This window comes from Symphalangus syndactylus, chromosome 19 (assembly GCF_028878055.3).
Source record: "Symphalangus syndactylus isolate Jambi chromosome 19, NHGRI_mSymSyn1-v2.1_pri, whole genome shotgun sequence".
Lineage (NCBI taxonomy): Eukaryota > Metazoa > Chordata > Mammalia > Primates > Hylobatidae > Symphalangus > Symphalangus syndactylus.
Window position 1 is genome coordinate 26274362 of NC_072434.2, and position 19212 is coordinate 26293573.

Sequence of the window (19212 nt, forward strand, 5' to 3'; positions counted from 1 at the left end):
AAATCTATATATGCACTCAACATCAAAGCAACTAAATATATACAGGAAACATTTAGGAAGCTGAATGGAGATGTGGACTGCAATACAGTAATAGTAGGGGATATCAGTATTTTACTTTCAACATTGAGACAGATCATCCAGACAGAATATCATAAGGAAACATTAAACTTGAACAATAATTTACACCAAATAGATTGGACGAACATATAAAGAACATTCCACATAACAACAAAACACATATTCTTCTCAAATGCACACAGAATATTCTCCAGGATATATTATATGTTAGGCCACAAAACAAGTCTTTTCAAATTCAAGAAGACTGAAATCATATCAAGCCACTTTTCTGACAAAAAAGGTATGAAATGAGAAATCAATAATAGGAGGAACTATGGAAAATTTTAAATTAGGTGAAAATTAGACAATATGCTCTGAAACAATAATAGGGTCAAAACATTTTAAATAAATTTTAAAATATTTTGAGAAAAGGAGAATGGAAACAAAACCTAGCAAAACTTATGGGATGCAGCAAAAGTAGTTCTAAGATGGATGTTTTTAGGAATAATTGCCGATATCAAGAAAGCGGAAAGAACTCAAATAAACAGTCTAGTAGTACCCCTCAAAGAAACAGAAAAACATGAACAAACTAGTCAATTCCAAAATTAGTAGAAGGATAGAAATCATAAAGATCAGAGTAAAAGTAAGTAAAATAGAGCCCCCAAAGCAGTACAAAATATCAATGAAAATAGTTTTTTTTTAGATAATCAAAGATTGACAAAGCTTTAACCAGAATAACTAAAAAAGAGAGATATGGCTTAAAGAAATACACAATCGGAGATGAAAAACGTGACATTACAACTGATATCACAAAAATGTAAAGAATAATGAGAGACAATTATCAGCAATTATTTGCCAACAAATTGGATAACCTAGAAGAAATGGATAAATTTCTAGGCACACACAGCCTACTAAGATTAATTCAGAGGAAATAGAAAATCTGAACAGAGTAATCACGAGGAAAGAGATTAAGTCAGTAATAAAATGTTTCCCATCAAAGAAACTCCAAGACCTGATGGCTTCATTGCTGAATTACAACAACATTTTAAAAAGAACTAATACCGATTCTTCTAAAACGACTCCAAAAATTTGAAGAGAAGATCATTTTTCTAACTCATTCTAGTGGCCCAACATTACTCTGGAACCAAAACCAGACAAGGGCACAACGCAAAAAGAAAACTACAGGCAAAATCCCCTGATGAACATAGGTACAAAATCCCTCAACATTATACTAGGAAAACAAATCCTACAGCACATTAAAAAGATCATTCACTATGATCAAATGGGTTTAATCCAAGGAATGTAAAGGTCGTTTAACACAGGCAAATTAGTAAAGGTGATGCATCACATTAACAGAAAGGACAATAACTATACGATCATTTTAATAAATCTATATAGAATTGCTAAAACTATAAAACTTCAAGAAAAAACTGTAGAACATGTACACTTCCCTGCATATATATATTATTTGCTTCTTTAAGGACTCTAAACATATTGAAATGTTGATAGCAGATTAGTTTTTGTATTGGTTGTCAATACTTTCTGTATATCCTAGACTGGCAGACATTGGTAAAAATATTGAAGCTAGTGAGGCAAGGAAACCCACAATTGGATAGCAAAATACAGATATAAAATGTGAGAAGACTAGAATAAACCCTACACCATTCAAGTGAAACTGTATGTGTGAATATGACTAACTTTTCAAGATAGATAAACAATAAATTAATAGATAAATAGATGATTAGGTAAATGAACAGATAGATGAATAGACAGAGAGATAGATTAAATAAATGAATCAACAGAAATAGATATAGATACATACATACAAGCATACAGACATATACAAACAGATACATAGTAGTTATTGGCATAGACAGAGGTATAGGCACAGGAACATTTGTTGACAAGAAAAGGAATGAGAAGCACTGGTCCTCCAACAGTAATGATGACATGTGGTGCCTGGTTTATGTGTATGTGTGTGTGTGTGTGTGTGTGTGTGTGTGTGTTTATACTAACGGTAACTAATTCACATGGCACAGTTAATATTAGGAACAGTGTTTTCATTAGTTTCTAATTTACCTGCCTTATTCAGGAGCATTTGTAATAATAAATAGCTAAAATTTTTAAAAGACACACATACCTATTACTTTTCCAAATGAGAAATAGAATACATTTCTCAAAACAAAATAAGAGCTTACTTGAGCAGGTCACTTCCGGATCCCATCTTCCATTTATGCAGACTGCTTGTATGTGTTCTTCTTTTCCTCTACATCTGTATCTTATGTTAGAATTATGATCGAATTCTTTCTTGTTTATAAAATTTCCTTCAATTATAATTAAATTTGATGATTTGCACTTCTTAAGTTTATCTATTGCTATAAAATAAATATATTTTTATGAAAATTCAAATTATAAGAAACCAACTATTACATAAAAAGTTATAAAGTAAATAGTATTAGCATGGTAAAATTATGACATCATTATAAATTTCACCAATCAAGTTATTCCTGATCACATTGCATCAAAATGCCATTATGTCAAAATATAAGCCCTGTATTCTGTCGCTGAAATGTTAGAGATATCTATCATAAGACATTTTGTTCTTTGGGAAATACAAAATATCATTGGATATTTCATTGGATGAATAAATACGATGGGACATTAGGACTCTTAGAATTCAGGACCCAGGAAAACTTTAGGAAATAACTCAGTTTTAGAGAAAAGCGAATGAGGGTCCCCAAGATCCTCCCGGTTAGTCATCAAAGAGGCAAAATGATTTTAAAGATTGTAAATCTCAAGTCACACCCTAAGTAAATCACCTTGCCTTCTTGCTGATCAAGACATGAGACTTACAGTGTGAAGTCCATCAATGACATGTACGTCCTGACTCAGTCCCTGACTACCTCATGTCACTCAGCTATACCACTGATGTAGAGGGCCTGTGGCCCACCAACCCTGCAGCACATTCACTTATTTTGGCTGATATGGAACGAACTGAAAAATTATCACTTTTGGAAGCTTTAAGAGAGAAAGGAATCCTATGGGAGAGTAGTAAGTAGGTACTTTGTCAACTTTGTTTCTTTGCTTCTCAGTGCCTAAAAAGGAATACCATATAACAACAATAATATTTATATTTTATATAAAACACTCATAATTTCTCAGTAAATAGTACTCATATTTAATCATATGACAATTTTTTAATATTTTTAGTTTTTAAAGAAATAGTCTTACTCTGTTGCCCAGGCTGGAATGCACAATAGAGCTCACTGCAATCTCGAATTCCTGGCCTTAAGCAATCATCCCTCCTCAGCCTCCCAAATAGCTGGATTACAGGCATGCACCACCACACCTTGACTAATTACAAAATTTTTTTTATAGAGATGGCCTTTTGCTATATTGCCCACACTAGTGTCTAGCTCCCGGCCTCAAGAAATCTTCTTGCCTTGGCCTCCTGAAGTGTTGGGGTTATAGGCGTGAGAAAACACCCTGGCCTCACATGACAATTTTATAAGTAAAATGTTGCTTCACACTTTTAAATATAAAGAATACTGATATCAGATGAAGAAAGATTCATAAAATTATATTGCTAGCTTTCTTTTTTCTCTCTAGACACATATTGAATTATAAACAATATGCAAAAGATTGGTCTCATTATATTGAAGACTGGACATTTTGAGGCATATCTGTAAATTTCAAAAATATAGTTGCAATTATTGTTTTTACAATAAAAACATTAAACTTTGTTAAATGTTGATTTAAGAAGGGTATTCTCACCCACACACTGAGGAAGTTGGGTCCATACTCCATGAATACACGTAATTGATCTGTGCCCAATCATTGTAAATGATTCTGAGCAATTGAATTCCACTGAATCTCCATAGTAATAAGGAGGGGAAGAAAACTGGGCATAGCCATGTTCAAGTTCAGGTATATCTCCACAGGTACTTTCCTCCACTATGTAAATTTTACAAAAAAAGTTTATTGTGAAAACATGATTTTTGTGTTTTAGATACAAAATACAAAAGTTTTCACGTTTAAATATTAATATTTTATACATTACCAATACACACTGGCAAAGTTGTCCACTCTCCATCAACACATTGAATTTTATTAGGTCCCTTCATTAGAAATCTAGGATTACAATAATATTCCACCACTTCACTGTGTCCATATTCTTCTTTTCTTTTTTCCTTAACATCCCCATTGAGGAGTTCAGGAGGTGGACCACATGATTGTACTTGCTCTATAGTAGAAATACTATGTAAATAATGGTTAAATTGTCTGTTTTACAATATAAAGATTCAGTAAAATGGAAAGATTTTCTTCTTTTATTCATGTATTCTTCATTATGTAACTTATTATAGCATCCTAAACAATCAAGAATGGTGTTCATATTGTATTACTTATACTAAATTGTCACATTGAAGGTATATTAAAATGTTAAAATATGCTCAGACTTCTAGATATCTTAAAGATGCAAGAAAACCAATTAGCAAATGTGGTTATGAAAATCATGTTAATTTTTACATTTCATGGAAACATTTTATCATAACATTTTGGAAAAACATCATAACTGAGGCAAGCATTTGATCAACATCTTTTAAGTTTGACTAATCAATACAAGCAACTGAATTGAATATAAGCTGCTTAAATATTGTTTAGACACACTCAGTGAAACTTAAGTTACAGCCCACACTATATAAAATGTCCAGAATGGATGTTGACATTTCAAACAAAATGAAAATTAACAAAGAAATCCCTCCATTGTCAGCCACTACTATGGTTTAAATGTTTGTCACCTCCAACCCCATGTTGAAACTTCATCCCTAGTGTTTCAGGTGGGGCCTAATGGAAGATGTTTGGGTCATGGGTACGGATCTCTCATGAATAGATGAATGCCCCCACTCAGGGAGAGTTCTCACTCTATTAGCTCCTGCAAGAGCTGGTTCTTAAAAAGAGCCTGTCACTACCCTGCTCTGTCTCTTGCTTCCTCTCTCATCATGTGTTCTCTGGACACACTGGCTCCTCTTCCCTTTCTACTAGTATTCTGTGGCTCTCACTGAATGCAGATGCCTGATCTTGAATTTTGTCGTCATGAGTATAGTGAGCCAAATAAAACATTTTCATAAATCATCCAGACTCAGTTATTCCTTTAGAGAAACATAAACCTAAAGTAGACTAAGACCGACAACACCTGTGTGTCTAGGAATACTTCCAGTACATCGTTCAAGAAACAATGGAGATTAACTTAAGTAACTGAATCTCAGGTATTCAGTACCCAATACATATCCTTCACAGGCAAATCTTTGACTTAATTCATTAGATTACAGGCAATGGAAGCCCAAACAAAATTAAGAAAAAAAAGTTGGTATTTAAAGTTCTAATTCTTATTTCAGCAATTGTAAGATAAGCATTCACCTTTACATATTGGGAGGTCAGGAGACAATCCAAAGTGGTAGCACTGAATGGAATTAGGTCCAACTATTGTAAATCCTGGTTTGCAGGAGAATTTCAACACCTCTCCAACTTTATACTGGTCTTTCTTGCGATCAGGAACTAAGTGTACATCTATTTTAGGAAGTTCGCATTCTCTTTCTTAAAAAAGGCAAAATAATTTCATGAGAATATATAATTAATCATTGCCAAAGTTAATTTTACATGTGCCACAATAAAGCGAGGTTGATATTGGGTCATACAGAGGGGCATCAGATAAATCCTTTTCCCTCTAAAGAATGCTACATATTACGTTTTAGATGCTGTCTAAATTGAAATGGAACTTTATTACAAATGTTATGGTATTGAAATAGATCTCTTCTAAAAATTAATTTGTAAATGCAACTTATTTAAAATGAATCTAGTTTTAATCACTGACATTTATGAAATTTAATATTACTTTTTTTACTCAAAACATGAAATTACTCTCTCATACTAAAAAAGACTAATTTACAATTTTAAAAGTGCATATAGACCAGAATTGGGGCTTTTTAAAAACAAGATGACTGACTAAGGAGTTTGGACACCAGTTCTCCTCAGAAAGAAGAACCAAAGTTACAGGTAAATGATCATAACTTGAAAAATATTTAAGAGAGGGTGCAGGAGCGTCATAGAGAAGCCACAGCACGGAAAAAGATAGAAGCAAGAGCCTGGCAAAGGTTGACTAGGACCCTGTGGGACCTCATAGAAAGCATAGGTCGGAGTTTTTTGGGCTCCCTGCAGCTCACCGTGTGGATCCAAGCCGTCAGAGAGCTCTTCTGCCTTCGTGAACACACACACTGGTGTGAGTAGAGATTTGGGAACTTCTTGAGGGCATTACACCAAACTACTAGTTGAATAGGGTCATCTGCCTTCCCCTTGGGCCTGAGCTGCAGTGGTAGGTTTCATGCCTGCAGTGCACTCACGTGGGGACTCTTTCCTACCCAGGAACCTCAGCCGTCTGCCCCCATAACACCAGAGCCGCACAAATATTCCCTGGCACCTGCTTGGATGTGGCAGTCACCCATAGCTGGCTGGACCCAAAGGAGTTACAGCATTGCCAACAGTTTAACCACCAGGGAGGCTATTCCTAATGGAAAGTGCAACAAAGGGACACCCCTTGTGGCAAAGAAGACTGTAGCATTCACTTTCCTGTGAGCAAGAGCAACCTGCTTGTGGGCTGAAAATGACTACACCACTTCCGGCAGACATACAGACGCGGTGTTTGGCTCTGCAAGGGAGGAGTATAGATCCTTCCCAGGAGCCCAGTGGTCCCAGTGCTTGGGCACGGATGTAGAGAGGGGAACATGTCCCATGCGCCCAATTCTGTGTTCATAGCTGTGGTCACTCGCAAAGGAGACTGGTGCAGACACACCAGAGGACAGACATTCTAGGGGTATTAGGGGTGGCTACATCTCCACTGGTGATGTGCCCAATGAAGCCAGGCTTGCAAGAAAGACAAGCTACGGGTATCTCCCCAGGGTCTTCCCCTGACACCCCTGTCAGGGCTGGTGCTTGTGCTCATCCTTGGAGCAACCAAGGGTGAGCTTAGTGGTACAGATCTACCCCGCTTTGTCCCCAGCTCCTCAGACCACTGTACCTTTCACAGATCAGTCCATTCCCTGGGGCAACAGAGAGTTTCTCCCATAAACAATGACAAGCATATGCTCATCTGCTTCCCCTGCAGCTGGCTCTTACCTATCCGCGCCACCTACTGTCCTGAATGTTGAACTGCACAGCCCAGTGCAAAATGCTGACACTAGGGCATGTTGCAGGAGAACAAGGTTAGTTTTCTGCGAAGTCCTCCATACCAGCCCTTCAGGAGGCAGTAAGCCTCGTCATACACCCAGTACATAACTACTACAACCAGCAATTAAGAAAGCCATCGTACAAAAGTTATCTCTAACCAATGTACTCAGAGTCTTTACCACTGAAAGAACCTAGAACCTAAACCGAATAGCCCTATACAACATACATCATAGTTATATTCTCAAAGGGGAAAAAAAAAATCCTGTCTGTTGGAAACTGGACTCAAAAATAAGAAGAGATAGTTCATCTGGATGAGAAGAAACCACTGAAACATTTCTGGAAGTATGATTTAAAACAGCGTATTACAACACTCGCAAAGGATCACACTAACTCTTCAGCAATAAGTCCTAACCAAAATAAAATCTTTGAAATACCAAAGAATTTAAAATATTTATTTTAAAGTAGCTAAATGGAGTCCAAGAGAAAGTTGAAAAGCAACACAAAGAAATTAGAAAAAAACTCAGGATATGAATGAAAAATGTACTAAAAATATTTTTAAAAAACAAATAGAACTTATGGAAATGAAAAATTCATTGAAGAATTACAAAATATAGTTGAAAGATTTAATTACAGACTATATCAAGCAGAAAAACTTGCTCTCTGAGAGCATGAAGACAGATCTTTCCAATTAACCCTGTCAGACAAAAATAAAGAGCAAATAACTTTTCTTAATGAGCAAAGGTTTTGAGAAAAATGACGTTCTAAAAAATGAGAAAACTTAAGAGTTACAGATATTCTTGAGGGAGAAGAAAAAGCTAAAAAAACCTTTTTCAGGAAAATTTATCTCCTCTTGCCCTCTTGCTAGAGATATAGACATCCTTATACAAGAGGCTCAGATAACACCAGGAAGATGCATTGCGAGATGAACTTCTACAAACGTATAGTCATCAGGCTATCTAAAGTCAATGTGAATGGGAAAAATTATAAAATCAGCAAGAGAAAAGCATCTAATCAAGTATAAAGGAAATCTCATAAGACTAACAGTGGACTTCTCAGCAGAAACTACAAGCCAGAAGATATTGGTGTCCTATTTTCAGAGTTCTTAAAGAAAGATTATTTCATATTTATTGAAAAAACATATATTAGAGATATATTTTGTATTTTGCTAAACTAAACTTCATAAATGAAGAATATATAAAGTCTTTCCAAAACAAGCTAACACTAAGGGAGTTCATCACCACTAGAAATCAACTTTAGGAATTCACCCCACAAGAAATGGTCCAGGGAGTCCTGAACATGGATATAGATGGTCAATACTCACCATCATAAAGACATGCAAAAGTACAAAACTCACAGGTCTTATTAAAAAATTACACAGTTAAGACTACAAACCAGCTAGGTAACAACTACCATAATGACAAGAACAAAACCTCACATGACAATATTAACTTTTAACGTAAATAGATTAAATGTTCCACTTAAAAGATGTAGATTTGTGGACCAAATTTGGAAAACAGAAACCAACCACATGCTGCTCACAAGAAACCCACCTAACTTAGAGAAACCTATAAAAACTCATGGTAAAGGTATGGAGACAGATATTTTGAACAACAGAAACAAAAAGCATTTAGTATAGTTATATTTATATAAAAAAAGACTTTAAATCAACAAGAGAAAAAAAGACAAAGAAGTTCATTATATAATGATAAAGGAAGCAAGAAGATATAAAAGTTCTAAATATATGCGCACTCAAAACCTCAGCACTCAGATTCATAAATGAAATACTACTAGAGCTAAGTAGAAAGATAAACAGCAATATAATGAGGCGAGCAACCTCAACACCCCCAATGACTGTATTAGACAGATTTCCGGGACAAAAAAATAAACAAAGAAACCTTATACTTAAATTGGACTCTAGAACAAATGGACCTAACAGACATTTTAACGACCTTCCGCCCAACAACCTCAGAATATATGTTTTTCTCACCTGTGCATGGAACATTCTCCAAAATAGACCATATGCTAGGCTACAGCAGCAAAGCAAGTCCCCAAAATTTTAAAGCTTAGAAATAATATCAAGTATCTTATCAGAACATGGTGAAATATAACTATAAATCAATATCATAAAGAGTTTTCAAAACTATCCATATACATGAAAATTAAATGACCTACTTCTGGGTGATTTTGAATTAAACTAAAAATCTTCTGCACAGCAAACGAAATAATAAACAGAGTAAACAGACAAACTCAGAATGGAAGAAAATATTTGCAAACTATTAATCTGAAAAAGGACTAATATCCAGAATCTACAAAGAACTGAAACAACTCAACAAGAAAAAAAAAAAATAATAATCCCATGAAAAAGTGGACAAAGGATATGAAGAGACATTTTGCAAAAGAAGACACGAAAATGACCAAGAAATATGAAAAAAACTCAATATCACTAATCATCAGAGAAATGTGAATTAAAAAAATGAGTTATCATCTTACATTAGACACAGTGGCCACTGTCAAATAGTCAAAAAATCATAAATGTTGGTGACAGCGAGGAGAAAGAAGAATGCTTATACGCTGTTGGTGGGAATGTAAATTAGTACAACCTCTATGGAAAACAGAATGGACATTTCCCAAAGAACTAAAAACAGAACTACCATTTCATCCAGCAATCCCACTACTGTGTATCTACCCAAAGGAAATCAATTATTATATCAAAATGATACTCAGACTCATATGTTTATAGCCTCACTACTCACAGTAGCAATATGGAATTAAACTAATTGTCCACCAACAGATGATTGGATAAAGAATATGTGGTATAGATATATGCCATAGAATACTACTCAGCCAAAAAAAGAAAAAGAAAAAGAAAAAAAGAATAAAATCATGCCTTCAGAAGCAACATGTATAAAACTAGAGGCCATTATTTTAGGTGAAATAATTCAGATTCAGAAAGTAAAATCCCACGTATTGTCACTTATAAGTGAGAGCTAAATAATGTGTACATAAGGACAGAGAGTGCTGAGTAATAGACATTGGAGACTCACAAATGTGGCAGGATAGCAGGAGGGTGAGGAATAAGAAATTACCTAATGGGTGCAATGTTCACTATTTGGGTGATGAATACACTAAAAGTACAGACTTCACCGCTATGCAATATATCCATGCAACAAAACTGCATTTGGACCGTCTAAACGTATAAAACATAGAAATTAAAATTTTAAAAATAAAAGAACACATCATAAAACACCATGGAAATATCTTAAGAAGTTAAATTTATAATAGAACTGGGGAGGATCCCGAGAATAATGATGATATAATATCTGTCATTGCAGAGTCAAGGATAACTTTATTTAACTGAAACTAAACAACCTCAAATGATTTCCAGTTTCATCATGTTTATAATTCTTGATGACTGACATATACATCACAAAAAGGTAAATTCTCATCAAAGATTTACCAGTGAAGATGTATGCACTAAGAAATTAATTAAAATTGGTATTTTTGTTTAATGTAATCAAGGAAAAAGAACCCAAAATAGCATTTCTAATATATGTTAAGTTAGAAAAAATATAAAAAACACATAATTAATATATTACAAATAAAGAAAACAAACCAAGATCTATTTTCAAGGTCACATGGAAAGGCAAATTCTAGGTATCCTGAATATTTTTGTTAACATAACAATTTTTGTTATATGTACTATTTATATCAATGTTTAATAAATTTGATAATTATTCTGATTCAAATAAGAAATGTGTAAAATTATCTCTTACATGTTTATAATTTTTAAAAATCAGCAACATTACTAAATATTATCCAAAATATTATTTTTCTTATACAGAATCCTCCTTTCTTGCTAATTTAGAAAAGTACAAGCTAGAATTCACTAATTAGAATCAAACTAAAAAGAAAATTAATTACATCATAACCGGCCAGGCGCGCTGGCTCACGCTTGTAATCCCAGCACTTTGGGAGGCCGAGGCGGGCGGATCATGAGGTCAGGAGATAGAGACCACGGTGAAACCCCGTCTCTACTAAAAATACAAAAAATTAGCCGGGCGTGGTGGCGGGCACCTGTAGTCCCAGCTACTCGGAGAGGCTGAGGCAGGAGAATGGCGTGGACCTGGGAGGCGGAGCTTGCAGTGAGCCGAGATTGCGCCACCGCACTCCAGCCTGGGCGACAGAGCGAGACTCTGTCTCAAAAAAAAAAAAAAAATTACATCATAACCTCAATTATTAAAATACAACTAAAAAATTAGATTTAAAATTATTCTTAAAAGTAATGTCATAAAATAATAACTACAGAAATTTGCTTTTGTGTTTGTTTTAACGAGTTTTGCAGATTGAAAAAATCACACTTGAATGAGAATCACTGAGATTTCTCTCCTAAAAGTCTATACCAATCTTCTACATAGCAAATCTTTTTTTTTTGTATGTGTGTTTGTTTACATATTTTGTGCTAATTTTATATAAATTCTCTCTGTAGTAATACTGTGAAAAGCATTATCTTAAAAAGAAAACTTAAGATCTTGATTATTGGTTATTATTCAAATGCTGTATTTATATAAAGGTAATAACTTACTAAACGTGATTTAGAGAAGAATGTGAATGGACACTCCATGAATTAGAAATACTTTTCTTCATCTAAAACTCAAAACCCTAAGTCCTAGTACTAGATATGTGAAATGTTAATATGAATTTTTAACTCTGAGATACATACTCCTTATTTAGCTTATGTGCTCTGTAATAACAATTCTGTGGAAAACTTTCCACAAAGAAGAGACCTCCTAGGACACTTGAGATATACTCAGATATCTGTCAATCCGCATGCAGTTTTCTGTTACATGGCTGAGAGAAGAATATTTGAAAAGAATACTAAGCTGGTATTTCTTCGTTTAATGTTTGGAGGCCTGTATTATACTAGCAAATTCCTAGTTTTGTGTTCAAATGATCCTAAGTCTTTGTACAATTTGCAATAGAAAGACATTTTCTACATCAGCTTCTGCTGCTATGTCCACCACTCCAACTTTCTCTCCTTCCGGTTTTCATTTCATGTCTGGTGATTGGAAAGACTATTGAAGTAATATATTCACAATTTTGTGTTCTTTTTTGAAGAAGACCCCTCAAAATTGTAAAAGCTTCTGGCTTCATAAAACCTAAATTTACCTGTCATCACAGAAAAGAAATTTATGATTCTCTTAAATTAAGTCTTCCCCTTTCAATTACAACAAAACTCAAACTATTTATGGTCCATGCCTACTCTTCCAATGTTATCAAATGTCTCTCTCCTCCACTAAATCCAGGATTCAGATTTTATGATCTTTGAATTTTATTAAAAAGTTCAAGTTCTTTGCTGCCTCAGCTGTTGCACATACCCTTCTCACTATAATGAATGGCTTTCAACCATTCTTTGCATAGATGACTTCCTATGTGAAACAGATCTCCAGTTCCTTCCCTCCTATTTTCTATCTCAATTATTGGATTTTCTATTTCTCTGAACACAGTGATCCATAAAATATATTTCAAATATTTTTATTACTTGGATATTTGGCTTATTTCTTTTTTGTTTTCCACTCTCTTATATTAGAATAAAATCTCTGGATAGGTAGACCTGTGCTTGTGTTTTCACCATTTTCTCCTGTCCTATGATAGGTGTTTGCAACAGCTGGAATGAGTCAAATTTAACTGGACCTTTGACACTGCTTTTCATCTACAATGTACTCATTCTCTTTCTCAGCTGCGACTACTTCAAAACTTTTCTGTTCTACCTAGTACTCTTCCTCCTCCTTCGCCCACACACTATTCAATCTCAGATGACCATGTCTCATACTTCAAAACAGAATCCATCAGCTTCTACCATTTTCCAAAGTTACTGCTCATTTTCCTTCCCATCTCCTGTCACAAAGTTGTAAGCAGTCCTGTTGTCACCTGTCACAAGGTTGTAAGCAGTCCTGTTGCCACCAAAGCACAATACCTCCACAGTAGCTGTGAATCCCTTCCCCTCGCATTTTCTCAGGGCAACTATGTAAGTCATGTGTTCAGCCTTTGCAGCTCCCCTTTTGCTGTATCTGCTCTGGTGTCTTACATCTTTTTTTTTTTAATTCTCTCTTCAGTGCACAACTTTCCTCAAGCAATATTCTGATCTTCCTATTTGATTCAAAGCCAGAATCTTGAAAGACTTATGTCCACAGTCTGTATTGAATGTCTTGCTCATTATTTTTATTGGCAGATTCTATGTAGGGTCTGTCTCTTCTACTCTATTAAAAACCATTTTTGTTACACTTGTCACTGGCCTGTACCTTACCTAATCCATCACAATTTCTGAACAGAACATAGTAACTAAATTAGAAATATTTGTCACTTTGATAATGATAATAAGGTAATTAAATTACAACTTCTTTGACTTTATTATATAAGGCACTATGGCAATAAATATTTATAAATATTTTAGTCTGCTAACCAACATGATCCTTTGAAATATTAGAACTGTTTGTAAATATTGTGACATTTTACCAGCAAGAAAGAGTCAACAAAGCTTCAAATAGACTTGCTGTGTTGACCAAAGATACATGCCTAGCAAGTAGTGGAATTAGAATTCAGACAGGATGACTTATTAAGCAATCTGTTACACTCCCTTTTCATTAATAATTTCCTTATTTTTATGTCTATGGCAATATTCTAGATTTTTTCTCCTGTTTCTCTGGGTCCTCCTTTTTTCCCCATTTTCTTTACTATCTGTTCCTCTTTTGTCTTATATGTAAATGTGGTAATGTTTCAGGGCTTCATCTTGAGCTCTTTACTCTTTTCATTCGGTATTCTTATCCAATTTAGTGTCATCATTTATATGATGATACTCCAAAATGCATATCTCCTCTCTAGATGCATATCCAACTCCGCAGTTCACATAACCAGTTTTGATTTTCCATTGGTGACTCAATTATAATGTGTCCAAGTCAAAAGTTGCAACAGCCCTCTCAAAATGCTTTCTATCCAGTCAGTATCATTTTACAAAATAGTATTGCCATTTACCTACATACTTGTGAGAAAACAATTAAAAACAAACATGTGAGTCCCTTGATCTCACTCTTTTTCACACCCAACATTTAGTAACATCACCTGTACTTTTCATCACCAAAATGTTTTCCAAATCAGCCTTCTGCTCTGCACCTCCCCTATCATCAATCTCTCTCAGTCCCCACACTTTCTCACCCTACCTGGACTCATTGTGTCGCCTCTTGCCTACAACAAGTACAGCATCCAGGAAAACAATCCAACAAAACTAGAAATCAAATTATACCATTCGTTTTCTTAAAACTCTTTTATGGGTTTTCATTAGTCATAAAATGAATCCAAATGATACGATGCCCTGAGCTGATCTGGATAATTGTTTCCTTGCGTCCCATCTAGCCTCAGCAGGCTAGACTCTGCTTTACCACCTTGAAATATATTTTGTTTTTACAGCTTTGCACATATTTTTCTTTGCCTTGGAACACTCTGCATATACTTGTTTTCCCACAGAGTCCATCCTTCTTCTAACCCTGAAAAATAGATGGCTGATTGGGAAACATAAATGAGATTCATATAATGGTCTTCAGAACTTGTCAAATTTAGAAAATAAAGAACTACACTCAGAAAGTACAGATATTAACACACAAGATAGAAGATGTAAAGTAGAAAGTAAAAAAACAAATTAGCTGAGGAAGTTGTAACCAACTATAATTTTGGTAATGAGTGCTAGGTTCTAAATAATTTGGAATCTTTTATTTAGGGTAACAAAAGCAATTATACTACAATCACAAATCTGGAAGGTAATATTAACTTAATGCAGCATTTTAGAGATATTTTCAAAACTCCCTTCTTTTCCCAGGTGTCAAATCAGGAGATACCTTGATTTTAATCAACATTCCTTAACAATTCCTCTACATAATTCAAATTTTTAAAATTGGAACACAGATTTATTTTCATTTTGAAAATGAATTTCTGAACAACCAGTACTTACCATAACATATGGGTAAATCAGACCAACCATTGTAACCACACACTATGGAACCAGTGGTGCTTCCATTTGTGCTTTCATAACCATCATGGCATTCATAGTCCAATATGTCATTCAGCTTAAACCATGTGATGTCATTTTTAGCTCTGGCATTCATAAATACTGGCATATCACAAGATTCTAGTGCATAAAAAATTTAGAATGTCATTTCTAATATCATCTAATAAACAATCTGAGTATTTCCCATTCTAAGAAGAAACAGCTTTATTGATTAGATATACTAATAAATAAGTACTGTACAAAAATAATCTATGACTGGTGAGAATTTATTGTCGTAAAATAGTTGCCAAAAGTGAAAGTCTATGTTTCTACACAACATTTTTTTTCATTGCTTAAGCCCCAAAATATATTTTAAAAACATTTTTCTTAATTCATTTATACTAAAGCATTTATGACAATGCTAGTAATAAAACAGGCCACTACAGGTGTACATTACTTTTTTAAAGAAAATCATAAAAGAATTTTGTAAATTAAGAGTCCAGACTAATTCGTAGTTGAGACATATGTAAAAAGGAAAAAAATGATTGAAAAGATGAATTCCTATGTTATACAAGACATTTTCTCTTTAATAATAAGAAAATCTTAAAAAGAATAATTAATAAAAATTTAGTATAAAATGAGCTTTTTTATGAGGACTAACATTTTTTGTAAACTAGACCTCATATTAAGCACAGACATTAAAAAAATGAAAACAGTATACATGAATATCTTAAATATTCACTTCACTTAACAAGAGTATATTAAATATTACTTCAAATATATTACTGAGAGGCAGGAGGATCATTTGAGATTAGGAGTTCGAGACCAGCCTGGCTAACATGGCAAAACCCTGTCTCAACTAAAAATACAAAAATTAGGCGGGCATGATGGCAGGTGCCTGTAATCCCAGCTATTCAGGAGGCTGAGCTAGGAGAATCGCTTGAACATGAAAATGGAGGTTGCAGTGAGCCAAGATCATGCCACTGCACTCCAGCCTGGACGACGACAGAGCAAGACTCCATCTCTCTCTCTCTCTCTCTCTCTCTCTCTCTCTATATATATATATATATATATATGTATATATATATCTCTATACATAGAGATATATATACACACATATACATATACATATATATACATGTATATATACATATATACATACATATATATGTATACACAGATATACATATACATATATATCTATATGTATATATATCTCTATATATAGATATATATACACACATATACATATACATATATACATATATGCATACATATATATGTATACACACATATACATATACATATATACATATATGCATACATATATATGTATACACACATATACATATATATCTATATGTATATATCTCTCTATATATATAGATATATATATGTATACGCACACACACACATATATATATATATATATTACTGAGTGGTTTTGCAAAAAATAAGACAAATTGAGCCAATTGTTCCTAGAAAATTTTCATAAATATCTAGATAGTGTGGCAGGGAAATCTTCATAACTATCTAGATAGTGTGGTAGGGAAATCATGCAACAGAGAGGAAATTGGTACCATCTAGGAATATTTTGTCTCTCTACTACCTAAATATTTATGAAAAATTTCTAAGAGGGAAGATATTCAGTATTAGACATATCCTACAGTGTCAAATCTACAAATTATAGAGTTTAAATTATTCTGGTATTATGCACTATGCATCCATATCTTCAATAAAAACATTACTTTTACATCTAGGAGTAAAGACTTTGATGTAAAAGGCTAATCATATAAAACAGATATATATATAACAGTCATAAAGCTCTCAGCTAAAGCAAAATCAATTTAAACCAGAATACACATAAAGCTCCCTAACTTGTTTCTGTAACACAGAATGCTTTAGAGTAAGAAAAGCCTGAATGGAAAGACAGACTAATATTTGAGTAATTAATGTGAAAAGGAAAAAAAATTGATGTTTGCTTTGTTCCTGTAGGTTTTTTTTCTTTTCTTTTCAAGTGAAATTATATCAGCCCCCACAAAAAGACTAAAGTTAGTAAACTTTTTGTATCATCTGGATAATCAATACAAACATAATAAATTACTCACTAATGCATGTGGGTTGAGCTGACCATCCATTTTTCCCACATGTAATTGATCCTGATGTTTCACCGTCTGCTGTTACATATCCTAGTTTGCATTGATATTTTGCTTTTTTATTTAAGGCATATGTATACTGAGATTCAGAAATAAACCCATTCTCAATATCTATACTTGATTTGGAACACGTTTCTAAAAGGGAAGAGAATGAGAAAAAGATAAGTGTATGTTCAATAACATTTTATAAGAATTTAAATAATATGTAAATATAAAAAATAATGAGTCATTTGTAACTGAAAACCTGGATAATCATAAGCATTCAAATACTTAAGTCAAGGAAAGTAAGTTCAGCTTTGCCGAAGACATTACATCAAGACTCTTCATCACTTTTTAAAACAAGGCTCTGTTTAAGACACTTACAATTATTTCTAAGACATTATTGGAAATCTGTTTGTCTAATGGATTTGGAATTCTATAGCATGTCAGAACTCAATAGATAATGAGTATTATTTCTTAGGACTTTTTAATCTTGCCTATTTTAGATCTTCTGGCAATTCCAAATCTCATTTAGCCAATTGGAGTATATGAGATCCCGTGATGATCTTAGAAAATCTGCCAAAATAATTGTCATAGCCTTTGGCTCCAAGAATTTGAAATGTCATTCTTATTGTGTGCTTCAAAGTAAATGGACATGTGGAGTTCAAAGAAGATGAGGAACAGATTTATTTATCTTGAAAGGCCAAAATGATGATTCCTCAAATTATGTAGAACTTAACTTGAAAGAGTGGAAGTTACTGCCTCTGTAAACTGATGATAGAAATTACTGTCAGTTCCTAGGTTGCTTCGCAGAACTCAGCTTCATTTATAAATAACTCATGGATAAGGAGAGAATCAGAAGAGGAAACATTAAATATTTTGAATTGAATGATAATAAAAACATATTAAATAAAACTTGGTGAGATGACACTCAAATAGTCTTCAGAGGGAAATTTATCATTATGTAGCTATAAAAGAAAAGAATAAAACTGAAAATAAATTATTATTTATAATAAATTATAACAAAGAAAACAGACAAAATCCAGCATGAGTATAAATTTTGAAACAAATCCAAATACGAGCAGAAATCAAGTAGAAAACAAACAGTAGAGACAATTTAAAAAGGTAAAAGGCCAGGCAAGAATAATAAAGTAAAACAGAGTTCTAGCCACAAATAAGGAAATGGAACCAAACAGATGAAAATAACATTTTCAGACACTGGAAAGCAGGGAGCAACTAATTTCAGAGAAAAAGTCACAATGAGATGAGTTCCATCATCAAAGTGACTTTATGCTGGGAGAAATTTTCCAAACAGCAGCACGGAGAAGGAGAATTCAAGCAGAAAATGACACACTTGCTGAGTAGAAGAAACAGAACTCAGTGTTCCCAAAGAAGATGAGGTCACTAGAATCTGCAGGAAACAAAGTGAGAAAAGAAGAAACTATGGAGTGAAAGGGCTCTACAAATTTCCACAGCAACTCCCTAGATTATTTGGCTGAATATTGACACTCTGGATAGTTGAGTAAAACTCCGCAAGGATACCTATCAGCTGAAGAACACTACCAGAGAACAAAAAAGTAAAGGATTCCCAGAGCACACACAACATGGGGAGATATTTAAATGGAATCAGAGTAGAAAGACTCATTTGAACATCTAGGTCATTTAGTGGAGACATCAGAAACAGCTTAATATTCTGAACAAATTATCTCTGGGGTTTACCCAGAGGCTAGAACTGGGACACAGTTCTAGCCTCCCTAAACCAGC

The 19212-nt window shown here is 33.8% G+C and overlaps 1 protein-coding gene across 1 annotated transcript in view; it reads right to left on the reverse strand.

Moving 5' to 3' along the window:
- LOC129458233 (complement factor H) overlaps positions 1 to 19212 on the reverse strand; it is a 209050-nt gene that overhangs the window by 130004 nt on the left and 59834 nt on the right. Inside the window, 2 exon segments of the mRNA XM_063613713.1 lie at positions 15278 to 15454; positions 17422 to 17604. Of these exon segments, the coding sequence (XP_063469783.1) occupies positions 15278 to 15454; positions 17422 to 17604 (360 nt within the window).